The 27,588-nt window shown below is 44.3% G+C and overlaps 1 protein-coding gene across 1 annotated transcript; it reads right to left on the reverse strand.

The window, feature by feature from the left end:
* On the reverse strand, positions 1-27,588 carry LOC147446335 (endonuclease/exonuclease/phosphatase family protein). Its single transcript, XM_086525591.1, has 5 exons — positions 26,550-27,588; positions 25,994-26,199; positions 1,391-1,501; positions 957-1,289; positions 1-870 (listed from the first exon to the last, which is right to left on the reverse strand). Exons 1-5 carry the CDS (start codon positions 27,517-27,519, stop codon positions 613-615), a joined length of 1,878 nt encoding a protein of 625 aa, XP_086381717.1. The 5' UTR covers positions 27,520-27,588; the 3' UTR covers positions 1-612.

The raw sequence follows: 27,588 nt of genomic DNA on the forward strand, positions 1-27,588 counted from the left end.
AATCCCAATGTATAAATAATTGAAATGGGGGCATCTACAATAAAGTCAATCAACCACCACAAAATGCAGGCTGAAGAAGCGAATAAACAAAGGTGCATAACGAAGGTGCGTAGTTTGAGAAATCAGGACGCTGTTTAAAAGAGGCAAAGGTTGTCATTGTTGATTGATGTACCATGAAGTACACCCATAAATATCATTCATCAACCACCTTTAATTTGTTCCAGGAAGCCAGCCTTCTTCTTTTATTCCCAAAACTTCTTTATTCCCAAAACTTCGCATGCATTCTTCAAAATTTGCCCTTCGAAGCGACCGCTGCAAGGCGAAAGGGATTTCATTGGGCGAAATTGGGTTAGAAAGCGATGTACCCTCAGAGAGATAATGGCTTCCCAGTAAGCCTGCTGCCTGTACACACAAAAGACTCCACAAAATAGGGCAGAATGAAGGCTAGAAGCTAAAAGAGTTTCTTTCACCTAAATCCAACGTTGAAGGCTTGACGGATAGCTTCATGGAAGCTAACACTAAGAAAGAGGAAGAGCCCTCTTTGGGCTCCGAAGCAACTAATTCACAGACTTCATTAGAATCTGGCTCATCTCATTACTAGTCCTGACTTTTTTACAACTGCTCTTTTTGAATAACCTTCAGCAGCAGCCCAAAATGATCGCTTGGTAGCACAGGTAGTTTCACCTTTTGAGCCTGTTTCTTTGCTTTTATTTCTTTCTCAAACATTACTCCAGGAATGGGTTTTGTTCCAACCATTTCAATGCTCTCAAGGTTGAAATCTTGCAAGCGACAAAATATCCTATCCAAACGCTTTCGCAGCCGACTCCCAGTGAGCAAAGGATTCTGTTTGCTATCATACGTCAAGCCCTCCTGTCAGATAAATGAAGCATTCCATCAGCAGATGTTTAGAATTGGCCAAAAGCCCAATTTAAGTCTAAAAATACGGACACCAATACCTCGTTGGGCCGTAAGGTCACCCAGGCATCACACCAGTCTGCTGGAAGTGGTGGAGCACCATCCAACTTGTCATCCCAGTTCATATCTCCACCGAACACAACATTCCGATGACCCATCAAGGTATTAAGAGCTTGCTTTGCCTGAGATACACGCTCCGGACTAAACATTTGATCCCAAGTCGGGGGAGCCGGACATGGACTTTCCAGGTGTGTCGTTGCAATAACAAGCTGTGCGCCTCCACCTGCATCCGTTTCTGCAATGCAGAGCTCTCTACCCATCACTGAGTTGTTGTAAGACTTCCTTTGAAATGATACACTATCTACTTTGCTAAGCTGCAAACACACACACACACACAAGACAAGCTTAGCTTTGAAGGATCAAAAGGAGATAAGGTAGCAAACGCCAGAATACAATAACCACCCAAAACTCTCACCAAGAGACAAAAATAAGCTCTTTTGCCTGCCATTCCAGGTGGTACCGAGCACTTGTACCGGCCCCACCATGACGAGCACTGGAACAAGCCATAAATAGCTGGAGTAACCTCCTGCACAAACCCCCAATATGATCAGAAACAAGCATTCAAACTCAACTGTAGATTGTCTGCCCTCTATATGAATCAGCAGAAAAAGAAAGATGTTACTTTTGCACGCGACGTACATTAAATACAAGACATGATGTTATATACCTAGATGAATCCAGGATAAGCCCAAATTCACCCTTTAAAGGAAAGGGCAAGGTATAGACCCATGGTAGACACCCACAAGACAATATAACCATCAGCTCCATCATGCTTAGTATTGACTAAATATCACGACATCCCCAATAACGTCGTCAGTGTCCAATAGTGGGTGTAGAACGAGGTACTAACATACACGCTGTCGGGGGATTTTACGTTCGATTAGTGAGTCGCGTCAGCACCGGGCTGTTGGCTGTGAAAAATTCTTGAGAGAAAGATGCATGACATAAGAGAATATGGTACAAGGATCACTTAGGAGACCTTAAATTGATATAACTAATGAATGCAAAAGCTGAATACAAAAGACTGCGTTGCAATAGACACTGTGTGCTCTTAAATCTGCCGAGATCTTGAGCGGAAGCATGGATACCAAAGCCTTACTTGATTCAGCTCCCTTCCCTTGCTTTTCTCCACCACCTTCACGAGCACTAGCTTCACCGTCACTTGCTTCGGTCTTCTTTGAACTCAAGCGAACCTTTGAAAACTGCTAAAAATCAGCGTCTCTAACGACATAACTTTGCCAAGGTATTCCTTCTTATGATCGACCTACAGCAACTTGCTTGACCTTAGGAACCTCGAGCAAAAAAAATCAGGTACGCTCGTCTCTGCAAATGCCACCTCGCCCTTACAGCACCCTCCTTGCAACTGCTCGTAGCCTCAAAGCCCACAACCTTGCTCGTCCCAACGTCACCCGCCGCTCATCGGCTTCACAACAACCGGCTACGCTCCTTGAACTAATTATGTTGAAGCCCTCGTCAAATTAAGCTTTCTTAACGACGTCCTCTCCTCCTGGCCGCCCTCAAACAGTACGTGCTATAGCTCGCCTGGCTCGTGCTCCCTTCAACACCCAACCTCGCTCTCTGCCTTCACTTGCCGACTCGTCAGCTGCCCAAAAAAAAAAAACCCGTCAACTCTCCTGCTGCAAGTGTCCTGCTCGAGGATTGCCAACCTCTCCAATTTGCTCTCGTCTGATCACACATCCGCCCCCAAATAGTACGCTGGTGTTTCTTTTCTGCTCGTAAATGGCCTGCAACTCGGCCCCGTCTCGGCCCTCAACAACTCGGCTAATGGCTTTGACCCACCCTTGGTATAGCCTCTTGTTCATAGCTTGATGCCTTGCTCTGCCGCTCCTCCTTGTCACGTGACACATCCAACCGTATGTGTCCGTGGACAAGCTACAACATGACCAAGGTTCAGTTCAATCAAGTCAGTCTAGAATAGGAAGTGATCTAGCACTTTTGTGAGTCTGTTCGCAGACCGTGCATGTCCAGACACTTAGATTAGATGCATATCCTCTGGTTGCACACAGCATGATCATCAGCATTACCCTCAGAATCCATCAAGAGCATTTTCCAGTGCACAAAACCTATTTTCCCTACTTTTGACATTTTTCACTTATTATTTTAAGTGACTTTTGTTGGGAAACTCGGTAGGGCAAAATGGGTAAGATAATATATAAGAAAACCAGCGCTAGCATTATCTGGCAAAAGAGCATGCAGTGCATAGGCAAGAGTCTTGCAACAGGCACATCCCTCTCTTTCAAGCAAGAACCCTTGGCGTTTTTCACGAAGAACCTCAGCGTTTTGTCAACCACCAACCTCAGCGTTTTTCAGCCTTGGACAGCGCTATTGCAGGCAGCCCCTGTAGCAGCGTTTTCATGTTAGGTGCAGCGGAATGAATGTTTGAACTTTGAGTCCTCCAAACTGTGCTCAAGGTTCCTTTTGTTCTTATGGAAGGGACAACCTTCCGTTCTTAATGAGAGAGTGCAATGATCACAAACAAAGTGAATGGACACTGTGCGTGCAAGTGTATGAGACTGAGAGATAGAGAGAGAAGAGAATACGACACCAGAGACGTTGTAAAACCCTCCTCCGAAGGCCCCACTCTCTATGGCAAGAGCGGTCTACTATTGATTGCACAAATCTCTACAATGCTTGGACTTGCCGCCGACGATGTCGACGACAATGAGGACGACGACGAGACAGGCAAACGAAAATCGCTAGAGGCTGAAATCTGCTGAATTCTGACTCTATGTCGGTGACGATGTCGATGACAACGATGCGACGACGACCTGCTGAAAACGCAGATGCTGAAATCTGTGTTTTCCGGGCTGAAAATGTAAACCTTGCGGAAATTGACCGTGCGGCGAAGAACTGCTGCGGGAAGGTGAGATCTGCGAGGTTCGGGACTTGATCTGCGGTGTCTAAGGGCTGAAAACTGAAAACGCTGGGGGTTCTTGGGGTTCCGTCGCGGAGAATCTGCAAAACGCTAGGGTGTGAAGCAGATGCAAAAACGCTAGGGCTGAAAATCTATTGATGTCGCCAGTTGTCTTGCAAATGCAAAACGCTAGGCTGATCTGCTGTGTCTTAACGACGCCGGGGCTGATCTACTGTGCTCAAATCGCCAAGGCTGATCTGATGCAAAAACGCTAGGTCTTCTGTGTAGAAAACGCCAGAGTAGTCGCAAGGGCTGGTCTTGCTGAGAAGTTGCCTGTTGAGCAAGGTGCTCCTGCTGCCTCTTCTGCCAATTAGTGCTAGTCTAGGTTTGCTTATATACAAACTTACTCAATTTGCCCTACCTACTTTCCAACAAAAGTCACTTAAAAATAATTAAGTGAAAAATGTCAAAAATTGGAAAAATAGGCTAAATACACTCGAAAATTCCCCTAAAGGATTTTGATGGATTCTGATGAAAATGCTTATGATCATGCTGTGTGCAACCGGCGAATATGCATCTACACTGAGTGTCTGGAAATGCACGGTCTGCGAACAGACTCACAAAAGTGCCAAATCACTTCCTATTCTAAACTGACTTGACTGAACTGAACCCTGATCATGTTGTAGCTTGTCCACGGACACAGAGGGTTGAATGTGTCATGTGACATCCCCTCCTTTTCAAAGTAAGGTACTGGTACCGAACTGTATGGCGTCGAGGGAGATCGCCAATAGCATCCGGAATCCTGGAAGGGACTCTTCGCCGGCCCACTCTGATGTGTGGGTCGTGCAGTACTTGAACTTCATAAAGGTCTGCAACGCTTGCTTCTTTGGGTCGCGCCGAAAGCGACACAAAGTCTTCTATGGCTCCTTCAATGTTTCAACTTTGTCGAGAGTCATGCTTCTTTCTTCTTCAAGAATCTCCACAGTTGAAACTTCCTGAAACATTTCGAACACAAAACCATGAACATAACTATTCCATGTAAAATGAGTGGAAAAAATCTTGTCTTCCTCAAAGACTGTGCATGCAAATGTAGATGAACAAATAGACGGAGTGCCAAACCGTTCACCACACACACGCAAAAAATGAGATCGAATCTCTCTCTTCTGATCTAAATCAATCAATTGTGGCAATGCACAACGGAAATGTCCATGCTAGGTGTTCATACTTTCATGTGCTCTTTCTACAACTCTGTCGTGCCAAGGAAGAGACATGGAATGTGGCTTCCTTACATACATACTTTGCAGCTTTTCATGAATCATCCGCATACATTCGTGCTCATTCATGAGTGAAACGTGCTCAACGTACAATATGTCATGCCTAGGAAAAGGGATCACATAAAGACGCTGACTAAAATACAGGAAGCGATCACGAATGAAACACTCGTACAATGCGTGCGTACTAATCATGCGAACACATAATACTTCCTGTGAGGGTTCTTTAGACCTAGGTTCAAGAACCAAGATCGGTTCTTCCTGAAGGGGTTCTTTGGACCTCGACTCGAAAAGCCAAGATCGGTTCTTCATGATTGATCGAATCTGCAATGAGGTTAGCTTCACTAAAGAAAGTATCAACTAACACATCATCCTTGTGAACAATCACATCATCTTCATGAAAATCCTCATGCTTGTGAGAAAACACATCTTGATCATCATGGAAATCATCATGCTTGTCAATGTTATCCAAATCATCATGCTCATCATTATCATTCAAATCATCATGCAAATCATTGTCATTCAAATCATCATGCTTATCATCATGCAAATCCTGTGTGTCATGCTTGGGAGAAGAAGAGACCGAGAGAGTCTCCGTCTCCTGAATCTCTTGCATCTGTGCCTGCCCTTGAGAAATGAGTCGCAAGAACTCTTGCATCTGTCGGTCACTCTCTTCTTGTCTTGCTTTGGCTGCCTTTCTTTTTGTTTTTCTTTCTGCGTGTCTTGCTTCGCGTTCGCGTTCTAACTTCATGTCCATCACCATCTTGTCGAAAGCCTCCATAGGAGTTAGTGCAATCCTTGACGTAGATGGGGAAGGGGGAGGTCTTGAGGTTCTTGCGGTTCTTCTTTTGCTTGCGATCTGAGTTCGAGAAGGATCTTCTCTTCACCCGAGTTCTACTCTTTTCTGCAGGCGCAACCTCACGTCGATTGGCCGGCCACTAAGTGCACGGTCCGCTCTCAATGAGTGAAAAGAGGCACAAGGGGAGGCTGGACGAGCCCTTCTTTCTTGGGATTCGTGTCACTCTTCAAAAACACGATTAGGAATCGACACGCCCAAGCGAACTTGGGTTCGTGCGACCGCAACAAGCAAAAACATTTCTTGTGATTCTTGTGGTTCTTTCCTTTAGTGATACAAAACACTGCCAAAGCTTTGATACCAATGTAAGGTGCGTGCAAGTGTATCAGACTGAGAGATAGAGAGAGAAGAGAATACGGCACCAGAGACGTTGTAAAACCCTCCTCTGAAGGCCCCACTCTCTATGGCGAGAGCGGTCTACTATTGATTGCACAAATCTCTACAATGCTTGGACTTGCCGACGATGTCGACAACGATGAGGACGACGACGAGACGGGCTGAAAACTGAAATCGCTAAGGGCTGAAATCTGCAAATCTTTATCTGCTGAATTCTGATTCTATGTCGGTGACGATGTCGATGACAACGATGCGACAACGACGTGCTGAAATCTGTGTTTTCCGGGCTGAAAATGTAAACCTTGCGGAAACTGACCGTGCGGCGAGGAACTGCTGCGGGAAGGTGAGATCTGCGAGGTTCGGGACTTGATCTGCGGTGTCTAAGGGCTGAAAACTGAAAACGCTGGGGGTTCTTGGGGTTCCGTCGCGGAGAATCTGCAAAACGCTAGGGTATGAAGCAGATGCAAAAACGCTAGGGCTGAAAATTTGCTGCTGTCACCGGTTGTCCTGCAAATGCAAAACGCTAGGCTGATCTGCTGTGTCTTGACGATGCCAGGGCTGATCTGCTGTGCACAAATCACCAAGGCTGATCTGATGCAAAAACGCTAGGTCTAATGTGGAGAAAACGCCAGAGTAGTCGCGGGGGTTGGTCTGTTGAGAAGTTGCCTATTGAGCAAGGTGCTCCTGCTTCCTCTTCTGCCAACTAGTGCTAGTCTAGGTTTGCTTATATACACACTTACTCAATTTGTCCTACCTAATTTCAACAAAAGTCACTTAAAAATAATAAGTGAAAAAAGTCAAAAATAGGAAAAATAGGCTAAATACACTGGAAAATTCCCCTGATGGATTCTGATGGGAATGCTTATGATCATGTTGTGTGCAACCAGAGGATATGCATCTACACTAAGTGTCTAGACATGCACTGTCTGCGATCAGACTCACAAAAGTGCCAGATCACTTCCTATTCTAGACTGACTTGACTGAATTGAACCCTGATCATGCTGTAGCTTGTCCACGGACACATAGGGTTGGATGTGTCACGTGACATTTCAAGCAAGCCATTTCAATGTTTTCAGGACCAGCAAGACAACGTTTTTCAAGAACTGTAGCCAGCGTTTTTCAAAGACAGCAGAGCAACGTTTCAAGACAACAAGACTAGCGTTTTAAGGACAACAACGACAGCATTTTGTGGCAGCAGATCAGCCCCGTCGTCAACAGTTGCAGATTCGCAAAGCATTTCCAAGCATTCAATTTTCAGCCTTAGTATCATCGGCCTCGACATAGCATCACTTAGCTTTGCATCAACACCTTGTACCAGATTGTGCAATCAATAGCATAGACCGCTCTCGCCATCGAGAGTAGGGCCCTTGGAGGAGGGTTTGACAACTTGTCTGGTGTCGTATTCTCTTCTCTCTCTATCTCTCAGTCTCAGCACCTTCATTCACAATGTTTATCACATTTGTTTGTGATCACTTGCACTCTCTCACTAAAGAACACAAGGCTCTCCCTTCTCTAAGTAAAAGGAACCTTCAGCACAGTTCGGAGCACTCATCTTGAGCAAAGTTCAACATTCACTTTCGTTGCACCTTACATTGGTATCAGAGCTTTGGCAGTGTTTAATATCGCTCAAGGAAAGAACCACAGAATTGTTTTTGCTTGTTGCGGTCGCATGTAAACCAAGTCCTCTTGGTCGTGTCGACTCCTTATCGTTTTCTTGAAGAGTGACAGGAAACCCAAGAAAGAAGGGCTTGTCCAGCCACCCCTTGTTTCTCTTTTTACTCATTGAGAGCAAACCGTGCACTTAGCGGCCGGCCAAACGACGTGAGGTGGAAAAAAGCAACCTTGGTGTGAGCGCAAGGCTGCCAGGGGGTGCGCCCACGGGAAAGAGAAGAGCTTGGGTGAAGAGAAGATCCTTCTCTAACACAGATTGCAAGCGAAAGAAGAACCTCAAGACTCCAGAACCTCCAGAACCTCAAGAACTCAAGACCCCCCAAGAACCTCAAGACACTCAAGAACCAAGACCCACAAGAACCCAAGTTCCTCGTGAACTTTAGAGTCCAGACCCCAAGACTTCTATGGATATTCATCACCCGAAGCGGAATGGATACTTCGCATGGAGGTGGTGAGCATGGGAGAGACGCAGAAGAGTTTTCCCCACCAGGAGGTTTTTCTGACCCTCCCCCTTCCCCATCTACGCCAAGGATTGCAGTAACTCCTATGGAGGCTTTGGAACAGATGTTTATGGACAAGAGGATAGAACTAGAAGCGCAACGCGCTGCATTGGAGCGTAAGCGCAAAGAAAGACAAGTAGCATGGGAGCAAAGAAAGGAGCAATTGGATCGTAAACACACAGAAAGAAAGGCAGAAAGAAAAGCAGAAAAAGAAGTAGAAAGAAAGGCACACTTAGAGCGTGAGCGTGAGCCGGCCGAAGAAAGAATGACAGCCTTAGAGCGTAAGCACGAGCAATCACGCTTGGTGACCAAAGAAAGCCTAGCCGAATTCGATCGCAAGTGCGAAGAAAGACGGTTAGAGTATGAAGAGCAGAGCGCCGAGCAAATGAAAGAGTTGTTGCGACTTTTTTCTCATGTGCAAGCACAGATTGCAAAGAACCACGAGAAGGAGACTCTCTCGGTTTCTTCTTCTCCCAATCATGACACACAAGATTTGCATGATGATTTGGATGATGATGACAAGCATGATGAATTGCATGATAATGATGAGCATGATAATTTACAAGATCAAGATGTGATTTCTCACAAGCATGATGATCTGCAAGACAACGATGTGATTGTTCACAAGAATGATGGTTCAGTTGATACTTTTTCTAGTGAAGCTAACCTCATTGCAAATTCGATCAATCACGAAGAACCAATCTTGGCTCTCGAGTCAAGGTCCAAGGAACCCCCGCAGGAAGATTCGATCAATCACAAAGAACCGATCTTGGCTCTCGAGTCAAGGTCCACAGACCACCCCCATGAAGTATTATGTGTACGAATGATTAGTCAGTACGCATTATTCGAGTGCTTCATTCGTGATGCTTTCCTATATTTTAGTCATCGTCCTTATGTGATCCCTTTTCACAGGCATGACATATTGTTCAATGAGCACGATTCACTCATGAATGAGCACCGATGTATGCGGATTACTCATGAAAAGATGAAATGTTTGCATTCAAGGAATTCACATTCCATGTCTCTTCCTTGGCATGACACAGTATCCGAAAGGGGACAGGAAGGATTGAGCATTGCGCATAGGCATTTCCATTGTGTTTTGCCACAGTTGATTGATTTAGATTAGAAAGTCAAGATTTGACCCCATTGTTTGCGTATGTTTGATGAACGGTTTGGTACTCCGTCACTTTGTTCATTTGCATCGCATGCACAGGTTGTTCGAAGGAATAGTATTTTTCCAATCACTTTACATGGAATGGATATGTTCATGTTTTTGTGTTGGAAGTGGTTTCAGGAATTTTCATCCTCGGAGATTCTTGAAAAAGCTACACACATGACTATCAACGGAGTTCAAGCATTGAAGGAGCCACAGAAGACTTTGTCTCGCTTTCGGCGCGGCCCAAAGAAGCAAGCATTGTAGACATTTATGTAGTTCAAGTATCGCACGACCCGCGCATCCGAGTGGGCCGGCGAAGAGTCCTTTCCAGGATTCCAGACACTGTTGGCGATCTCCCTCGACGCCATACAGTTCGGTACCAGTACCTCACTTTGAAAAGGAGGGGATGTCACGTTACACATCCAACCCTATGTGTCCGTGGACAAGCTATAGCATGACCAAGGTTCAGTTCAATCAAGTCAGTCTAGAATAGAAAGTGATCTAGCACTTTTGTGAGTCTGTTCGAAGACCGTGCATGTCCAGACACTTAGATTACATGCATATCCTCTGGTTGCACACAGCATGATCGTCAGCATTACCATCAGAATCCATTAGGAGCATTTTCCAGTGCACAGAACCTATTTTCCCTATTTTTGACATTTTTCACTTATTATTTTTAAGTGACTTCTGTTGGGAAACTCGGTAGGACAAAATGAGTAAAATAATATATAAGAAAACCAGCGCTACCATTATCTTGCAAAAAGAGCAGGCAGTGCATAGGCAAGAGTCTTGCAGCAGGCACATCCCTCTCTCTCTCTCTCAACCAAGAACCCTCAGCGTTTTTCACCAAGAACCTCAGTGTCACGTTTGTGACTTAACTACATTACAATACTTACTCATTGATACAGATACGCGAAGTGCCATGCCAAGGAGGACCCCTGCGCTTGGATGGTCACACCCCTTCGCCCAAGAGACGTGCCTCTTCGCCAAAAGCCACACTCCTTCGACGAGACTGGTCACACCCCTTCGCTCTACGGGTGCGACTCTTCGCCCAATGGTTGCAGCTCTTTGCCGAAAGGATGTGCCTTTACATCTAAAGTCATGTCTCTTTACCAAGAGATGTGTCTTTTCATTTATGTCTCTTCGTCTCCTATATAAGGAGCCCTTGAATCACACTTTGAATCAATCAATCAAACACAGAGTCTTCTGAGTCTCTCTTTGAGTTGAGCTCAGTTTCTTAAGTCTTAATCATGAGTTTAAGTACTTAATAAAGGATTAGTACCTAGAATCCTCACAGTGGTATCAGAGCAAAAAAAATTCCCAGGACCCTACGGTTGTGAGCCTCTCACCCTTGACGCTACACTCTACCCCCCCCCCCCCCTCCCGACGTTGTATGGAATCGGAAGAACGGTGGCTTACACACACATCTCGACATGAGGTAACATAAATTACTTATGTTCTCGTATAAAAAAATATAATACGGTCACCCAGAAACAGCAACATGGCTGTGTGCATATGTGATTCGCGTGCTGCTGCATGGATAAGAGGGGAAGTGTGTGCCTTTTCAAGTGCTAAGGAGTACCTGTGAACCTATGAGTACCCGTGAGCACCTCTTGACGGACTTCCTACTCCGACGGGCTGAAATTTTAGGCGGGCTGCTTTGCACCCCTGCGCGGTGTCTCTTCGTTGGTGACTCTCCGCATGGTCCAATCCACCCAAAGGGCACCCGTCTCAAGGGGCATCCTCAGCACAGCCAGCCATCAATGGCAACTCTTCGTCACGAAACGCTACACAAGGCAATAGAAAAGGCTGCGCTGCAAATTCTGCCCAGCCAGCGTAAGTTTTATTAACAACCGGCGCTGAATTTAATAAGAGGGCCACCCTTTAAAATTTTTAAGGGCCTTGGCCGGCCATCCAATTAACTTAAGTGGGCACCCCTTGGGTACCAAATCTTTAAAAGAATAAAGATTACAAGCCAGCGAAACAGCCAGCGCTATGGGCAATTGCAACCAACGTGCGTACAATCCGCCGCCCCCTCTTCACCCAATTCTCCGCCCTCTGCAGTCTGGCCTTCGCCTAGTGCGCAGGGGGGATTCCTCGCCATCATGGCCGACGACGCTTTCGACGTTCCAGTGCCCTATCTCTCGTACATAGACGAGATTCCCGACGCCATTTTGCCGTCGCACCCGCTCCCGGCACCATAGCTAATTTTTATTTCGGATACTCTAGAGCCCGAACAATTGGCCATCCCCGAACCAGAGATTATTATAATTCCGAACTCTCCAGAACCCGTTCCAAAAGCCGTTCCAGAACCCTTCCCTGCACCTGTTCCCGTACCACAGGCCGTGCCGGTCCAGCAGGAATATTTACTTTACGTCACGCACCGCCACGAGAAACAGTCCCAGACTTGGGTGGTGTGGCATATTTTTCTAACCTGCGAACCTCAACATCTTCAGCATTACGAGTTTCTCCTTGGGCGTTACTCCCATCTTGCCTACACACTGACAGAGTGCAGAGTAGACGTAGTCGACAATATTATATCCCTTCAGCCCCTGGTACGTGTTCACAGCGAGTTACGCACCCCTTCATGGGACAAATTCTGGCACTCCATTCGCAAAGCATTTGAACCTGCGAATGCGGACTTTCATGCCCGGTCTGCTCTCCTCTGCTTTCATCACAGAGTTCCAAAGGCTAACTCTGGAGATAGAGACCTTCAGTTCCTCGGATAAACTACATAGTTTTATCGACGGACTCGAACCCAACCTGAAGGATATGTGCAAAAGTTTAACCCAACTACATTGGATGCTGCCATTGCTTATGTCGAACGGCTTGGAGACGATAGCCGTCCAACACGGACCACATTCTGGGCAATCGGTCTTCAACCAGTGGCCGCTTTCCTCAATGTGGTCACCCAAGCAACTTTAACCCTAATCGGCGCTCACTACACCAGCCTCGGTCTTCTGGACAACAATTTTCTAGACAACAGTCTTTTCGGCCTCCGTTCTCTGGACAAGCAGCAGCATCATATAACGGTTCCTCTTCCGACAACAACAATCGAAATCGAGGACAGTTTCAGTCCGACCGCCGACGTAACGGCCGTCGTAATGGCTCAAGAGAACAACGAGCCTCTTCATCGACTCACTCCACCTTTCAGCCAGTAGCACAGGATTGTGCACAATTTGTGGTGGATCACATAGGTGGTATGTATGCCCGAAGCGTCCAAACCCTTCAAATATAAGGCAAAATTCAAATATGGAGTCATGCACAGATGCAAAACATTGTCCACCTCCTATAAAAGACAAAGGCAAACAAGCAGTTCATGCGATTAGAGTATTCAAAGTGGTTAGCGCCGTAATGCTAAATGCCCACAATCGCGCCTCAATTCCTATTGATCTTTCTAACCAGGTGCTCAGTCTTCTTGGTTTCATTGGTCAACATCCAATCAATGTGCTCATAGATAGTGGATGTTCCACAAATTTTGTCAGCACTTCTTTAGTCAGCAAGCTTCACCTACCAACCCAACAGAGTGTGGAAGCTTTTCAAGTGGAACTTGATTTTTAAACTGCAACAGGAAACTTCAACAGTTACAATTTCAAATTCAGGATTACCAAGATCAATTAAGCTTTGCAATAATGCCCTTATCACACTACGACAAGATTCTTGGTCAATCTTGGTTGTATCAATATGATCCAGTCATCAGTTTCAGAGATCATTCTATTCGGCTTTATTATGATCATCAAAAAGTAGAACTTCGTGGTCTTTTTAATGCAAAGCCTATCACCTTGGTCTTAGCTTTACAAGTTAAGCGTTTGGTTCGCAAGCGTGATTGTGCAACAGCCGTGATTATGTTGCAAGAAAAAGAAGCAGAAACGGAAGAAACCTCAAAATCCTCAACATCACCCACTACTTACTTGCAACAGACTTTCTTTAAACCATTCGTGGACTTATAGCTCCCAACTACATTACCTCCTCGTCATCCTGTGGATCATACAATCGATTTGATTCCTGGACAACCTCCTCCAGTTCGAGCTCCTTATCGCGTTTCATATTCAGAATCTCAGGAAATTCAGCGACAATTGGACGATTTATTGGATAAAGGTCATATCCGTCCCAGCAAAAGTCCTTTTGACTCTCCAGTCTTATTGGTAAAAAAGAAGGATGGTTCCATGCGTCTTTGCATTGATTATCGTGCTCTCAGTAAGCTGACGATAAAAAACAAATTTCCTTTACCTCGCATCGATGAACTCTTTGATCAACTATTGGGTTCAAGGGTCTATTCCAAGATCGATCTGAAGTCAGGTTATCACCAGATTCGCATTAGAATTGGCGATGAATACAAAACAGCTTTTCGGACAAAGTATGGTCATTATGAATTTCTGGTCGTTCCTTTTGGGTTAACCAATGCCCCAACAACCTTCATGACCTTGATGAATGAAATTTTTGGCGCTATTTGGATAAATTTGTGATCGTGTACCTCAACGACATCCTTGTCTTCAGTAAAACCATCGCGGATCACAAACAACACTTGCAGATTGTCTTTGAGACATTACGTACAAATGTGTTGTACATCAACAAAAAGAAAAGTGAGTTTTTCAAAGATCACGTGGAATACCTTGGACATGTGATTTCTGCTACAAGGATTGTTGTGGATCCAAAGAAGATTAAGGTCATTGTTGACTGCCCTCTACCTCTCACTATTACAGATGTGCGATCTTTCTTGGGTCTTGCTAATTTTTATCACACCAAAGTCCATAAGTTCTCAGATATTGCTTCTCCTCTAACGGAATTGACAAAGAAGGATAAGCTACATTGGACTCCTGAAGCAGAAAAGTCTTTCAATGAACTCAAGCATGCTTTGACGACAATTGTCTTAGCAATTGCAGATCCTACTCAACCATTTGACGTGATGACCGATGCTTTTGATCAAGCATCAAGTGGTGTTCTCATGCAAAATGATCGTGTCATTGCTTTTGACAGTCGAAAATTTTCAGCAATACAAAGGCGATAGCCAATATATGATAAGGAATTTTTGGCTATCGTACATGCTTACCGCACTTGGAAACATTACCTTCTTGGCGCAGATTTAGTGGTTAAAACAGATCATCAATCTTTAACATATATTTTTACTCAACCAGTGATGAATCCTCGACAAGGAAGATGGGTTGAATTTTTGGCAAATTTTCACATGGTGATTCAGTATATGCCTGGTCTACAAAATGTGGTAGCAGATGCTTTGAGCCGCATGCCTTAAGCAACCAATTTTGCCATTACAAATGTGCAGATGGAAATTCCTACGTATTTCAAGAATGAATATTTGACAGACAAAGACTTTGGAGATGTTTTTCGAGCCCTCAAATCTCTAAGTCCCACTCCATCAGAGATGAATATGTTTGCAACATATACAATAGTGGATGAGTTAATCTACTACATGGATCGTATTTGTGTTCCACAAAAAGGCTCTTTGAGGAAGCTTTTGATACAGGAACATCATGAAGTACCTTTTGCTGCACGTCCTGGAATTAACAAAACATATCGGCTTTTATCAACAACATTTTTTGGCCACAGATGCAAGCAGATGTTATTAAATTTGTAAAAGCTTGTCACTCATGTCAGATCATGAAAGCTTCTCGACAGTTACCTCAAGGTTTACTTCAACCTTTACCCGTGCCTAACGAAAGATGGGAAAGTATCAGCATGGATTTTATTAACACTTTGCCTTGATCCCCTAAAGGCAATGCTCAAATTCTTGTGGTAGTTGATCGATATTCCAAAAGGGCACATTTTATACCTTGCAAGAAAACAGTTTCTGCTCCGGATGTTGCAACACTATTCGTACAACATATTTTCAAATTACATGGATTACCAAAATCCATCATATCCGATAGAGATCCAAAGTTTACAGGACATTTCTGGACATCACTATTCAAGTCTCTTGGAACCAATCTATTGTTCAGTTCGGCCTACCATCCTCAAACAGATGGTCAAACAGAAAGAGTGAACCAAATTTTAGAAGAGATGCTTCGACATTACATTCAAACTCGATTAGCATCTTGGGAGGATTATTTGCCACTTGTAGAGTTTGCTTATAACAACTCTCCTCATTCGGTAACTCGAATGACACCATTTCAAGCAGCATATGGACATACTCCTCTTGTGCCTACGAACTTTGTTCTTCAACACAAAGTAGCGTTAGCAGATCAATTGGTTCAAGAAATGCAAGATGTCCTTCTACAGATTCGGGATAAATTGCTACATGTCCAACAAGGTTATTAGAAGCAAACAAATAAGCATCGTCGATATGCAAAATTTAAAGAAGGTGACTTGGTCTTATTTTATGTAGCACCTCATCGCTACAAAACAGTGAAGTCAATCTTCCCAAAATTACGACCTCACTTCTATGGACCTTTCAAGATCATCAAGAAGAATTCAGTTCTCAGCTACAAGTTGGAACTTCCGCCTTCATGGGGAAAAATTCATCTAACTTTTCACATTTCCTGGCCCAAACAGTATATTCAAGGAGATTCGCCTGTTGCAGACTTATCTTCTTATGTGCCAGAAATTGAAGATGAACACATTATTCTTGTCCCAGAAAAGATTCTCAATGTTCGTCAAAAAGAAACTAGACAAAAGATCATAACTGAATTTCTTGTTAAGTGGATGGACTTAGATGAGTCAAATTCTACTTGGCAAACTGATGAAGAAATGCAACAATACCCTCACCTCCTTAGAAGAGGCAACAGGAGCTCCACGCTCAACAGGCAACTTCTCAGCAGACACCCCCAAGAAACCTAGCATTTTGCAAATCCAACATCACCTAGCGTTTTGCCCAAGGTTTTTGCAAGAGATCAACTAATCAGCCTAGTGTTTGGCATTTTGCAGAACCACGGCAGCAGCAGGACCAAAAGTCAGCCCTAGCGTTTTTGGTTGCAGATCAGCCCCAGCGTTTTGCACCTTTACCGCGACGGAAAGTCAAGGAACATCAGCGTTTTCAGTTTTCAGCAGTTAGTATCCGCAAATCAAGTCCCGAACCTCGCAGATCTCACCTTCCCGCAGCAGTTCCTCGCCGCGCGGTCAGTTTTCGCAAGGTTTACAGTTTCAACCCGGGAAACGCAGATTTCAGCATCTGCGTTTTCAGCGCTTCGTTGTCGCATCGTCGCCATCGACATCGTCATCGACATAGAGTCAGAATTCAACAGATAGAACATTTGCAGATTTCAGCCCATAGCGTTTTTGGACAGCAGTAGAAAGATTGCAGATTTCAGCCCTTAGGTCGACTTCGTCATCACCGTCGTCATCGTCGACATAGCCTAGACTTGCATCAGTCACTTGCATTCATTTGTACCAGATTGTGCAATCAATAGTAGACCACTCTCGCCAACGAGAGAGGGGCCTTCGGAGGAGGGTTTTACAACGTCTCTGGTGTCGTATCTCTCTTCTCTCTCTATCTCTCAGTCTCATACACTTGCACGCACAGTGTCCATTCACTTTGTTTGTGATCATAGCACTTTCCATTAAGAACGGAAGGCTCTACCTTCCATAAGAACTAAAAGGAACCCTTGAGCACAGTTCGGAGCACTCATCTTGAGCAAAGCGCAAACACTCATTCCGCTGCACCTAACACCATCACTGCAAAGCTCGGTCCCCCACTCATTCGACCACTACCGGCAGTCTCATCGACCGAGCACTGGAGCTACGGAGATCCAGACGGCCATGATTGAGGAGAGGGGCTACACAACATCGACGGAGACTACAATAGAGGATTTGAGCCATACTCTCTCGACATCTAGAGTGCAGATGAGGATGGATTCTAGTAGTAGTAGTATTTTTGTTCTAGTCTTTTTGTACCCAGACATAGTATCAGATTCACTATTTTGTATCAGACTAGTCTCATAGGTCATTTTGGCCTTTTTGAAGACGAATATAACATCTCATCTCTCTCTCTCTCTCTCTCTCTCTCTCTCTCTCTCTCTCTCTCTCTCTCTCTCTCTCTCTCTCTCTCTCTCAAAAATGGTATAACCTTTCTATCACCCAAGTGTGGTAGATTGGTTTTGCCATTTCCCTCTTGAATAACAGGTCTTGAGTTCAACTCTCCTCCTCGTCTGCTAGATCTTTGAGGTCTCTTGGGATAGTTTCCTATGATGTTAATTTCTCTCTCTCCGCGAGAGAAGGGGCTGTACTATGTGTGCATATGAGACCTCTGGAGATGCTCAATGGCCTGTCGCCTAGAGGAAGTAAAAAAGAGGGGCAACAATGTATAGGCTTTGTAAACATCAAGGTGGTCTGTATGACGTGTAAAATGAACCACTCTGGAGGTGCATAATGCCACAAGATGTGGGCATGATCTTGACGGAAAAGAACTGACGACCTCGCCCGCGTGTGAAGAAAGACGCATCGACTCTGCCCCATTGCCTTGGACAAGCGAACTGAAGAATCCCGTTGATTGCGAAGAGTATGCAGCAACTCAATCACAATGGCTGTCAAAATGGTGGGCGTACTAGAGGATTGTGAGCCCAAAATGTGGGCACATTGAGCCTTCCACATGGTCCAAAGCGTGATGCTACATATTGTGGTGAAAATTGTCTTGCTGGTAGAAATCCAATTGGTGACCTCCATCTAGGATCGTCTATAGAGTATATCCGAAGGGAGTAAGCATGAAGACCGGATCTGTCGACAAGCCCTAAAAAAAGGTGCGACCCCAAAATTTGCAAAAGCCATGCAACTGACCCCCATGGCATGAACCCATCATAGATGCCCATTCTAATTAAAAAACAACAACCTGCCATCCACATCAGCTGCACATATGGACAAACCCAATTTCCAAAAATCGGGCATCAAGGACTCAGGCTCAGAGGTACATCTCTAACAAGTCGGATCATGACCAATGACTGCCGACCAAGTACCGACAAGCAATCCTACATGTGCTATCATCCACATGAAAAAACATATCTTGCACCATAACCTGGGGCCCAGATGCATGACAAAAATTGTCGCCGTGAGCTGGGAGGATGCACTGATCTTGCCATAAACTAGCGTCCACAGTTATGATCGTACGATACAACACACTAGACGACATCAAATAATCCTCAAGAGTTTTTGTTAAAACACACCTTGCTTATCTAAACCATGTGATATACATTGTAATACATTGTGTTTTTCCGTATGAAACCGTATCGTACGACTATACGATGACAGACCCGATACTACACCGTGTTGTATGGGCATGTCATCAATAGCTAATTTGTGAAAAGAAAATTCAAAGATCGGTTGCGCCTCCTCCCGAAACTAGTCAAGCCATCCCGCTCCAGAGTATGACTCACACTGCCAGAAGTCAACATACACGTCCGACGTCGAAGTACCACAGAGATGTACAATCGTTGACTCGTTTGCCACACCATCCTACAAAGATTGAATAGGCCCTCTAGGCTCTGCCAAGGAAGTAGGAGCCACCACCTAAGCCTAGTGTTGATAAAAAATCTGACTAGAGTGCTATCCTTCCACCACAAGTCTTTGCGAGTCCCGTATGGAGATAAAGGTAGGTGAACATAGAGTGCAAAGTGTAACAAACTTGTACCCCAAGTCAAGATTCTATCGCGACACAGCAAAAATTCACTTCAAATTAACTGAGAGCAAAAGAGAGACGACACGGCCCGACGTAGTTCCGTGCCAAGAGGTATTGGCCCCAAAGACTGGCGCCCCTTTCGGTATTTATTTTTATATTAATCTGTGTGCAGAGTACAACTGAACCCGCAAGTGCTCACTCTCAATCTCTACGTCCACATGCCCCGCAGAGTGAGGCCCTTGGGCTTATTTATTCTTACAAGGGATGCCAAAGACAGAGCCCCAAAATCAATTAAACTCAAAAGCAAAAGTTCCAAAAGCAACTGGTCTTCAAAACTGCCAAAAGCAATCAGCGTAATTTGCGAAAATTCCATACGGCAATCAGTGCTTTTTGCGGATATCAGTACGTTGCCACGTCAACATTTCAGCCCCGTGCATGTCCAAGCACTTAGAGTAGAATCTAGATGCTCTGGTTGCACACAGCATGATCTTCAGCAGTACCATCAAATTCCATCAGGAACATTTTGCAGTGCACAAAACCTATTTTAGCCATTTTTCACTTATTATTAATAAGTGACTTTGTTGGGAAACTGGGTAGGGCAATCTGGCTAAGGATCTATAAACAAAAAGCTAGCACTAATGATTTCTGGCAAAGGAGGCAGAAGACCACAGTTGAAGTGCACCTTCTCAACAAGACATAGCGTTTTCAACCACCAAAGACGGCCAGCGTTTTTCATCGACTACAAAACAAGCCTTGCGTTTTCAGCAATTGCAGATAGCCTGGAGACAACAGATACCACAGCGTTTTTGCAGCAGGACATCAGATCAGCCCTAGCGTTTTTGCACCAGCAATTCAGCCTAGCGTTTTGCAGTTTCCAACAACAATGCAGCCTTTCTGCACCAGCGTTTTCAGATTTCAGCATTACGACTCCATACCACAGCCCTTAAACCTCGCAAATCTCACCTTCCTGTAGCAGATCCTCGCCGCACGATCAGATTAGCCAACGTTTGCAGATTCATCCCTTTATTCGTAGATTTCAGCATCTGCGTTTTCAGCGCGTCGTCATCGCAGTCGTCGTCGACATAGAGTCAGAATTCAACAGATACAAGATTTGCAGATTTCAGCCCTTAGCGTTTTCAGTTTTCAGCCAGTCTCGTTGCCGTCCTCATCGTCATCGACATCGTCGGCAAGTCCATCGCATTGTAGAGATTTGTGCAATCAATAGTAGACCGCACTCGCCATAGAGAGTGGGGCCTTCGGAGGAGGGTTTGACAACATTCTGGTGTCGTATTCTTCTCTCTCTATCTCTCAGTCTCAGCACCTTCATTCACAGTGTTTATCCACTTTGTTTGTGATCATTTGCACTCTCTCACTAAAGGAACAGAAGGCTCTCCCTTCCGTAAGTAAAAGGAACCCTTGAGCACAGTTCGGAGCACTCATCTTGAGCAAAGTTCAACATTCACTTCCCCTGCACCTTACAGCTGACATGCTGACGTGGCAGCCGTACGGATTTTGGCAATTTGCATTGCTGCTTTTACTGGCAAATTTTTGACCAGTAACACTTTTGGGGCTCTGCTTTTAGCACCCCTTGTAATCTTTATAAGTGACCCAAGGGTGCTCACTTCTCAAAGCATCTGGACACAGAGTATGAGAGCGAGCACCCACGGGAAGTTGTACTTTGCTCATAGATTAATATAAAAGAATACCGAAAGGGGCGCCAGTCTTTGGGGCCAATCTCTCTTGGCACGGAACTACACCAAGCCGTGTCCACTCGTGAATTGTGAAGTGTTTTGAAGTGAATCTTTGTCGTGACGCGACAGAATCTAGAATTGGGGTGTCCAAGTTTGTTACAGCCATCATGTCCACGCTGAGTCTTGGGAAGATCAAAAAAGAAGTCCATTGCTATACTTTCCCTTGGTCTGCTAGGTGTAAGTAAAGGTTACAGAAGACTTGGTACCTTATGCCTGTCAAACTTGAACTTTTGGGATACTAAAAACCTGCGAACAAACTTGTCCACATCACTTTTGAGCCTCGACCAATAGAAGAACCACTTCACACCTTTCAGGGTGGTGTCTATGCCTCGATGGCCCAAAAAAGGTGGACATTGGCACTCTCTCACAATTTTACAACATAACCACGAATCGTTTCAGACCCGAAACGTGGGCGTTTCACCCCAAAACGTTTCACCCTAGGCTAAGGCCTCATTGAAAGATTTGACCGAAATTTTTTTGTGACAAATCGTATCGCAAACTCTGGTGGTCGGTGAACACTATAAAATCGGCTCCGAGTAAAAAGTGTCGCCACTGAGAAAGAGCATGACTGACTATCAAAAGCTCTTTCTCGTAAATCTGTGCAACCCATGTCACAAAGGTTGCAGGCTGCACGGGCTGCACAAATTTATAACTGTCAAAAGCTCTTTCTCATCAATCTGTGCAACCGTGCAACCGTATCGTCTCTCTCTCAGTTTCGTTCTCCTCCGGTTGCTCCACAACAAACCTCATTGACTCGCTTCTCAGCTTGCCAGGCTCGCTTGTCCGTCGGGCAGCCTTCTCTCCTCGCACTCGTCCTCCTCTCCACGCTACTTGCCACGCCTTCTCTTCTTTTACTGCCTTTCACCATCTATCAGAGTTGCACTGCTTGTTGGCTTTTCCCACCCAAACTCCTTTGCAAGCACCTGCAACACATCTCGGTCTCCTCACCCCCTTACTTGCCGGCGGATCCCCCTTTATTTATCCTTGCGCTCCTCGCTTTTGTTAGCTCGTCCATTATTTTGTTTTAAAAATAGTTGGTTGACTTTTAAAAATTTGTCTTTAGCACTCGTTCACAGCCTTGGGCACATGTCCGCAGAGCGCTCAACCTTTAAGGTGCAGGCATAGGTAATCGCTTTGGAGAAAACTCTTCCCTGCCACATTTGTAGTAGTAATATATACCACAATCAATGCGTTCCAAGAAACAATATCCGAACAATAAGCTCCCCAAGCAATTATTATGCTTTTTGAAGTAAGCCACATCGGTAAACTTAATGAATAAGTCATCGCAAATACTTCATTTGGCTTATATATCAATTGGAAGCATTACCAATCGCAATACGCTCTCCAAACACATTGTTGGTGGAAAAAAAGCTCATCCCATGGCTCTCTCTTAACGTACTTTTTGACCAAAAAGTACTTTAAAACTTGATATGGTTCTTGAAGTGCACCACCTTTCGTATACATTTCATCTACTGCCATATCGAGCATATCTTTGCAATCACGATGATTTCGCCTAAGAAATGATAACGTCCAAAATTGTGTCTTGACTGAGCTTCACCTTGTGGATGCGAATCGTCACGACATCGGGTCCCAACCACCCTAAGGGCCCCCTTGCTCTATTGTCAGAGCAAGTACTTGCTTCATTTCTTACACAATGCTAATACAATGATGCTAATCGCTTGATTGCTAAGATGCTAATGGGTACTTGATGCGACTTGATGCGACTGATGTTGGATATTGCTGAGGTGCTGATAGGTACTATGGTGCTTGATACTACCGGTACTTGGTACTGCGAGTATTGAAGGTGCTATTGAGGTGTTAATGGATACTGTTGGAGATGCTTGGTGTTGCGTCGACGACGATGACAATGGCAATGACGATGACGACGACGACGAGGCTGTGGGCTAATCTGCTATCGCCGGGGACGACGATGGGCTAAAAACTGAAATCGATGAAGAGGCTATGGACTGAAAACTGAAAACGCTGAGGGTATTGCGGTGAGGATTGCAATCGCGACGAGGTTATAGGTTGGATGCTGAAAACGTTGATGGCTGATGGGAAAAACGATGGCCTTGCTGGTGCCAAAACGCTGCTGGTGTTTCGGGAGAACACCTGCTCTCTACTAGAGCCCAAGCCTCAAGGGCATGCTCTTATAGGTGCAAAAAGCTGAATTGGGCAGCGATCTGTCTGAACCCCACGATTTGGAAGATGAACTTGATGGATGTCATTTTTGAGGACAGTCTTATATGAGACATATTCAACAAGTGGAAGATGAACTTGATGGATGTCATTTTTGAGGACAGTCCTATATGAGACATATTCAACATGTGGAGAATATGAGTCTCTAGGACTGACATTGGTGCCCGTTATTTCATGTATGTGTTGTGACAAATCCCTAAGTGCTAGTCAAATCCGTTTTTTAAACCATTCTGTGCACATCATATCAAAAACAATTTCAGTGGCCACAAATTATCAAATACCTAATAAGACTTGTTAAGATTACAAGCATTGTTAAACAATTTTAATGGATGGTTGTTTACACATGTAAAAAATTTATGTTATGTTCATGAACATGTTGCATTATTGACACCTAGATGTGATAAATTTTCACATTTTATTGTAGCCTAACTAAGTTAGCATGACTTTCATGCAATTGCACGAGACAATATTTAGTTCTTTCTCAACGGGCTATGAGCATAATGCTAGTCATAATTAAAATACATTGATAAAATAGCCGTCATAAACAAACACTACTGGATGAAAATCATGTTTTGAAATTCATAAGAGAGCATCAATTTTTGTATGTTCTTTTTTGAATAAAATCACCCAACAAAACTTTGCAGATATTTTGTGCGACAAGGTTTGCAACCACATACTATGTTCTTGCCACCTTGCAAGAAGTGAAGCTTGCTTTGATTGAAACGGTAGCTGATAGACGATGGGATTCTTGGCTCAACAAGTATCCTAACTACCAAGAGGTAGCTACAAGATGTGCATAGCTTATAAACTTGCAAGTTTTTTGCGCAATGTAGAGAGAATTGCTACCCTAGCCAGACCATTTGTAGATCTTTTGTGAATAGTCGACAAAGACTCCGTCTTTGGTCAAGTTTATTGGTGTATGTGAGAGGCATTACTCAAAGTAAGAGAGCATGCTGGGCCCTGGCTTTGGTGCAAAGGACAAAGCTTCCATAATCACAGCTTCCAAGAGGTGATGGGTGCAATTGCATACACCATTGCATGGTGCTACATTTGTATTGGATCCCAAACTTCAAAATGCACCAACAATTGGCCAATAAAGAATTCAAGACTCGCCTAAAAACAGTGTGCTCTCAACTATTGGGACAAGAGGATGGAAAAAGAGCTTTTTATTAGAGAGTCTATTATGCTAATAGAACTGGCCTATATACTGAAATGTTGTATTGTGCAAGAGAAGGTATGCACCTATGACCTGCCTGGACATGCACGTCTTGCTAGAGGCTCACAAGGTGCTAGGCTAGGTCCTAAGGTAAGACTGACGCTAGACTATAGCAGAAGCTTGTCCACGTGGCGCAAGTGCAGTGCGCACTTAACACTCGCTCTAGTCTATTGCACAATTTTCATGAAGTAAAAAGGGGGGCTCTCTCTCCCCTTCAGTAAAAGGAACCTTGAGTACGCATTGCGCTCTCATCCTGAACATACACCATCAATCGCTTCCGCTACACATAACATCCGGTGGGTCACGCTTCATACATTACACATCCCATATTTCCCTAAACTACAAAACCATGTTCTTCGTTGAAAGAGGAAACCATACTCAAATCTCACCCTTATATGCTTGAGCCTATCCCCTTGTCAACAATACGCACTATCGCAGCCATTCGGCTTAGTTTCACTCCCTTTGATGGGAGAACGGGCGTTGAGGCAGTGTAGAGGAGTCAAATCGACTGTGCACATTATACTCACTGCAAGTTCAAGAGTATGAGTACCACCCACTACTAAAGTGCTTAGCTTTTGGTCACAACCACATTGTGGGCTCTCCGTTGCGACCCTCATCACCACAATTCTGGAGCATTGAGAATCACTTATCATACTACATGACATGTAACTTTGGTCCCATAGGTCATACTTGACCTCCGAGGAGGATGGTAAAATCTCTCTCTCTCTCTCTCTCTCTCTCTCTCTCTCTCTCTCTCTCTCTCTCTCTCTCTCTCTCTCTCTCTCTCTCTGTGGACAGTTTCCTACGACGTTAAATCTTCTTCTTCTTCTTCTTCTCTCGTGTTCCCTTGTCACCACACATTCTGTTGTACTTTGACAATGTTTGATAAGCGAACCATTTCAGGGCTCGAAATGTTTTCGCCGTCTGGCCCTGCCAAAACGCGCTTCATGGTGACCATGCTTGAAACTCATTGAATTTCAACTTTCGTTCCATTTCTATTTTCATTACTGTTTCCCCATTTCCCATAACTATACTTAAAACCACTTCTAAATTAAACCACTTTTACTTTCCTCTGATTGAGAGCAATGCGTTTCTTAAAAATTACCAGCATGTTGACAACCCTTGTCAAAATGATAGCATCCTAGCTCTTTTTGTTCAGAAACCAACAAAACAAAGAAACCGTTGAAAAAGCATGTTATAAAACATATTCTAATCAAATCTTCGCTACTGGATAGATTGCAACCTCAAAATCCTTGAGGTCTTCAAAAAACTAGACATAGCTTTATAAGAATACATTAAGCGCTGGAAGTTCTGGACTCAATGTACACATCAAAATCATAGCAATCCTAACTTTCTATAATTTTATTAGGCTACGTCTACACTGGAGTACGTCAGACAACAAAATTAATTCTATAGCTATGTCTACTATGGCCTGTTGCTGCATTGTAGCAATTGAAACACAGACAACCAACTTTGGTGGATTGGTTCATTACAAAAGTAATACACATCATTATGGGCAAAACATTTAAAAAAGGAGACAAACAAGAGCATTTCGACAAAGTTCAATCAATATACTATGACAAAAATAGCCGCCATGCAAAGGAAAAAATGAGGCAGGCTTCACACACCTGAAAGCAAATGAAATGAGGGTTGTGCTTCAAAATGATAGTGCCAATAGCATTCATCCTTGCGACCACTTCAAGGTCTTCCCGAAACCAGATATTGTAAGTCAAGATAACAATAGATTGCTTGTTATCTCCTATGGAGCTTGAATCGGTCGCTAGAGTCCGAGACAAAAGAGTTCTTGGCGGAGAATGGCTTCCTTGATTGGCACCTATAAATGAAACTTTTGTAAGAATCAAAATGAAATGTGCAATACCTGCAGTTCAAAGCCATGCATCCCATTTTTGCTAACTGCATATTACAATGTCACAGTCATCGGATATATTGCAACGATGGAGATAAATTCTTGCAGGAATATGCACTATGACACATATCTTAAACCTATATGGGTAGCTGCTTCTGAGACTATGCAAGCTCTTATGCTTGAAACTTTCAAGCAGTCGTAAACACCATGAAAGGAAGCCACTCTGTAGCATATTTTTCATTTTAATAGAAAGTTTGCAGCAGAACACAATAACCTGCCTTTTGAAATGGAAGACGTGAGTAGAAAACTGATCTTACCTGCTTGCGACTGCATATTTCTTTGCATCTTCTCTAAGTGAAGGTTTCTAAGCATAGCATTTGATACACCAGTAGACTGCCCAACATCAGACTCGTTACTTAACACAGCATCGCCATCCTCCTGATGTTTTCTCTTTCTGTCTGCATGTTGTTGCCTCTCTTGGGTCGCAAGAGGAACGGTGGAAGTTGATGGAGAACTCACTTCAACATGTTTCTGCGAGCTCTCTTGAGATTCAGGTAGGGCACCTGTGCATGAACGCAATGGCCAAAACTTGATTCCGCTGTTCTCTCCTCCCTCTGCATCATCATCCAATGTTGAATCAATCTCTGCAAATGAATCAAGGGAAATGGATGATTTCAGAGTTCCACAGATCTCACAGCGACTGTCGGAGTCCTTATTGAGAAAGGTGCATGTTCTGCACCCCCATTTGGATGCGCTCTCTTGCTGTGATGAATTCAAAGAGAGAAAAGGTACACTGCTGCGGACAGATGAGGAAGAGGACTTCTTCAACTGCTCACACATCTCACACTTGTTGGAGCTTCCTTGGTTAACGAAGGTGCATGTCGGACAAGTCCAAAAAGACATGGCGCTGTGAGAAAGAGGGACCTCTCGGAGGAAATGCTTGAAAGGAATCCCCGAGTATGCTTCTGCAGAGACTGGAAGAGGGAGAGCCAGCCCAGAAACTCGACCCGAGATACTTAGCAATAGTCTTTGCTTATCCACATTCAAGGGTTCGACTGGCAGACAAGAAACTGGAGAAACCCAAGACGCAGAAACCTTTGAAACCGATTGAACGCCCTCCAACCTAAAAACAGAATGCTTATGTCTTTCTTGCTTGGAAGAGAAAGGCCCGAGAAAGGCAGCCTGCTGATAACCTTCCCGACAAAGGAAAGACTGACTATCAAGGGCAGACGCACCGGCAGTGGGGAGCGGAGGAGCAGAGGTAGAAGCACGCCATAGCCAGCACATAGACGCTCAAGTATGTTGGGACTAGACACCCCTTAAACTCCTCATACTAAAAATTCATATGAGGGACTT

Source organism: Adiantum capillus-veneris, chromosome 12 (genome assembly GCF_014529385.1).
Source record: "Adiantum capillus-veneris isolate H3 chromosome 12, ASM1452938v2, whole genome shotgun sequence".
In the NCBI taxonomy this organism is placed as follows: Eukaryota; Viridiplantae; Streptophyta; class Polypodiopsida; order Polypodiales; family Pteridaceae; genus Adiantum; species Adiantum capillus-veneris.

What these genes read in the sequence shown, in the direction of transcription:
- LOC147446335 (XM_086525591.1), bottom strand. Translation starts at nt 27,519, where the DNA reads ATGTGCTGGCTATGGCGTGCTTCTACCTCTGCTCCTCCGCTCCCCACT. An exon ending in AAATATGCAGTCGCAAGCAG is followed by an intron (nt 26,200 to 26,549) that starts GTAAGATCAGTT and finishes TTTCATTTATAG; the next exon opens with GTGCCAATCAAGGAAGCCAT. An exon ending in TGACCTTACGGCCCAACGAG is followed by an intron (nt 871 to 956) that starts GTATTGGTGTCC and finishes TTTATCTGACAG; the next exon opens with GAGGGCTTGACGTATGATAG.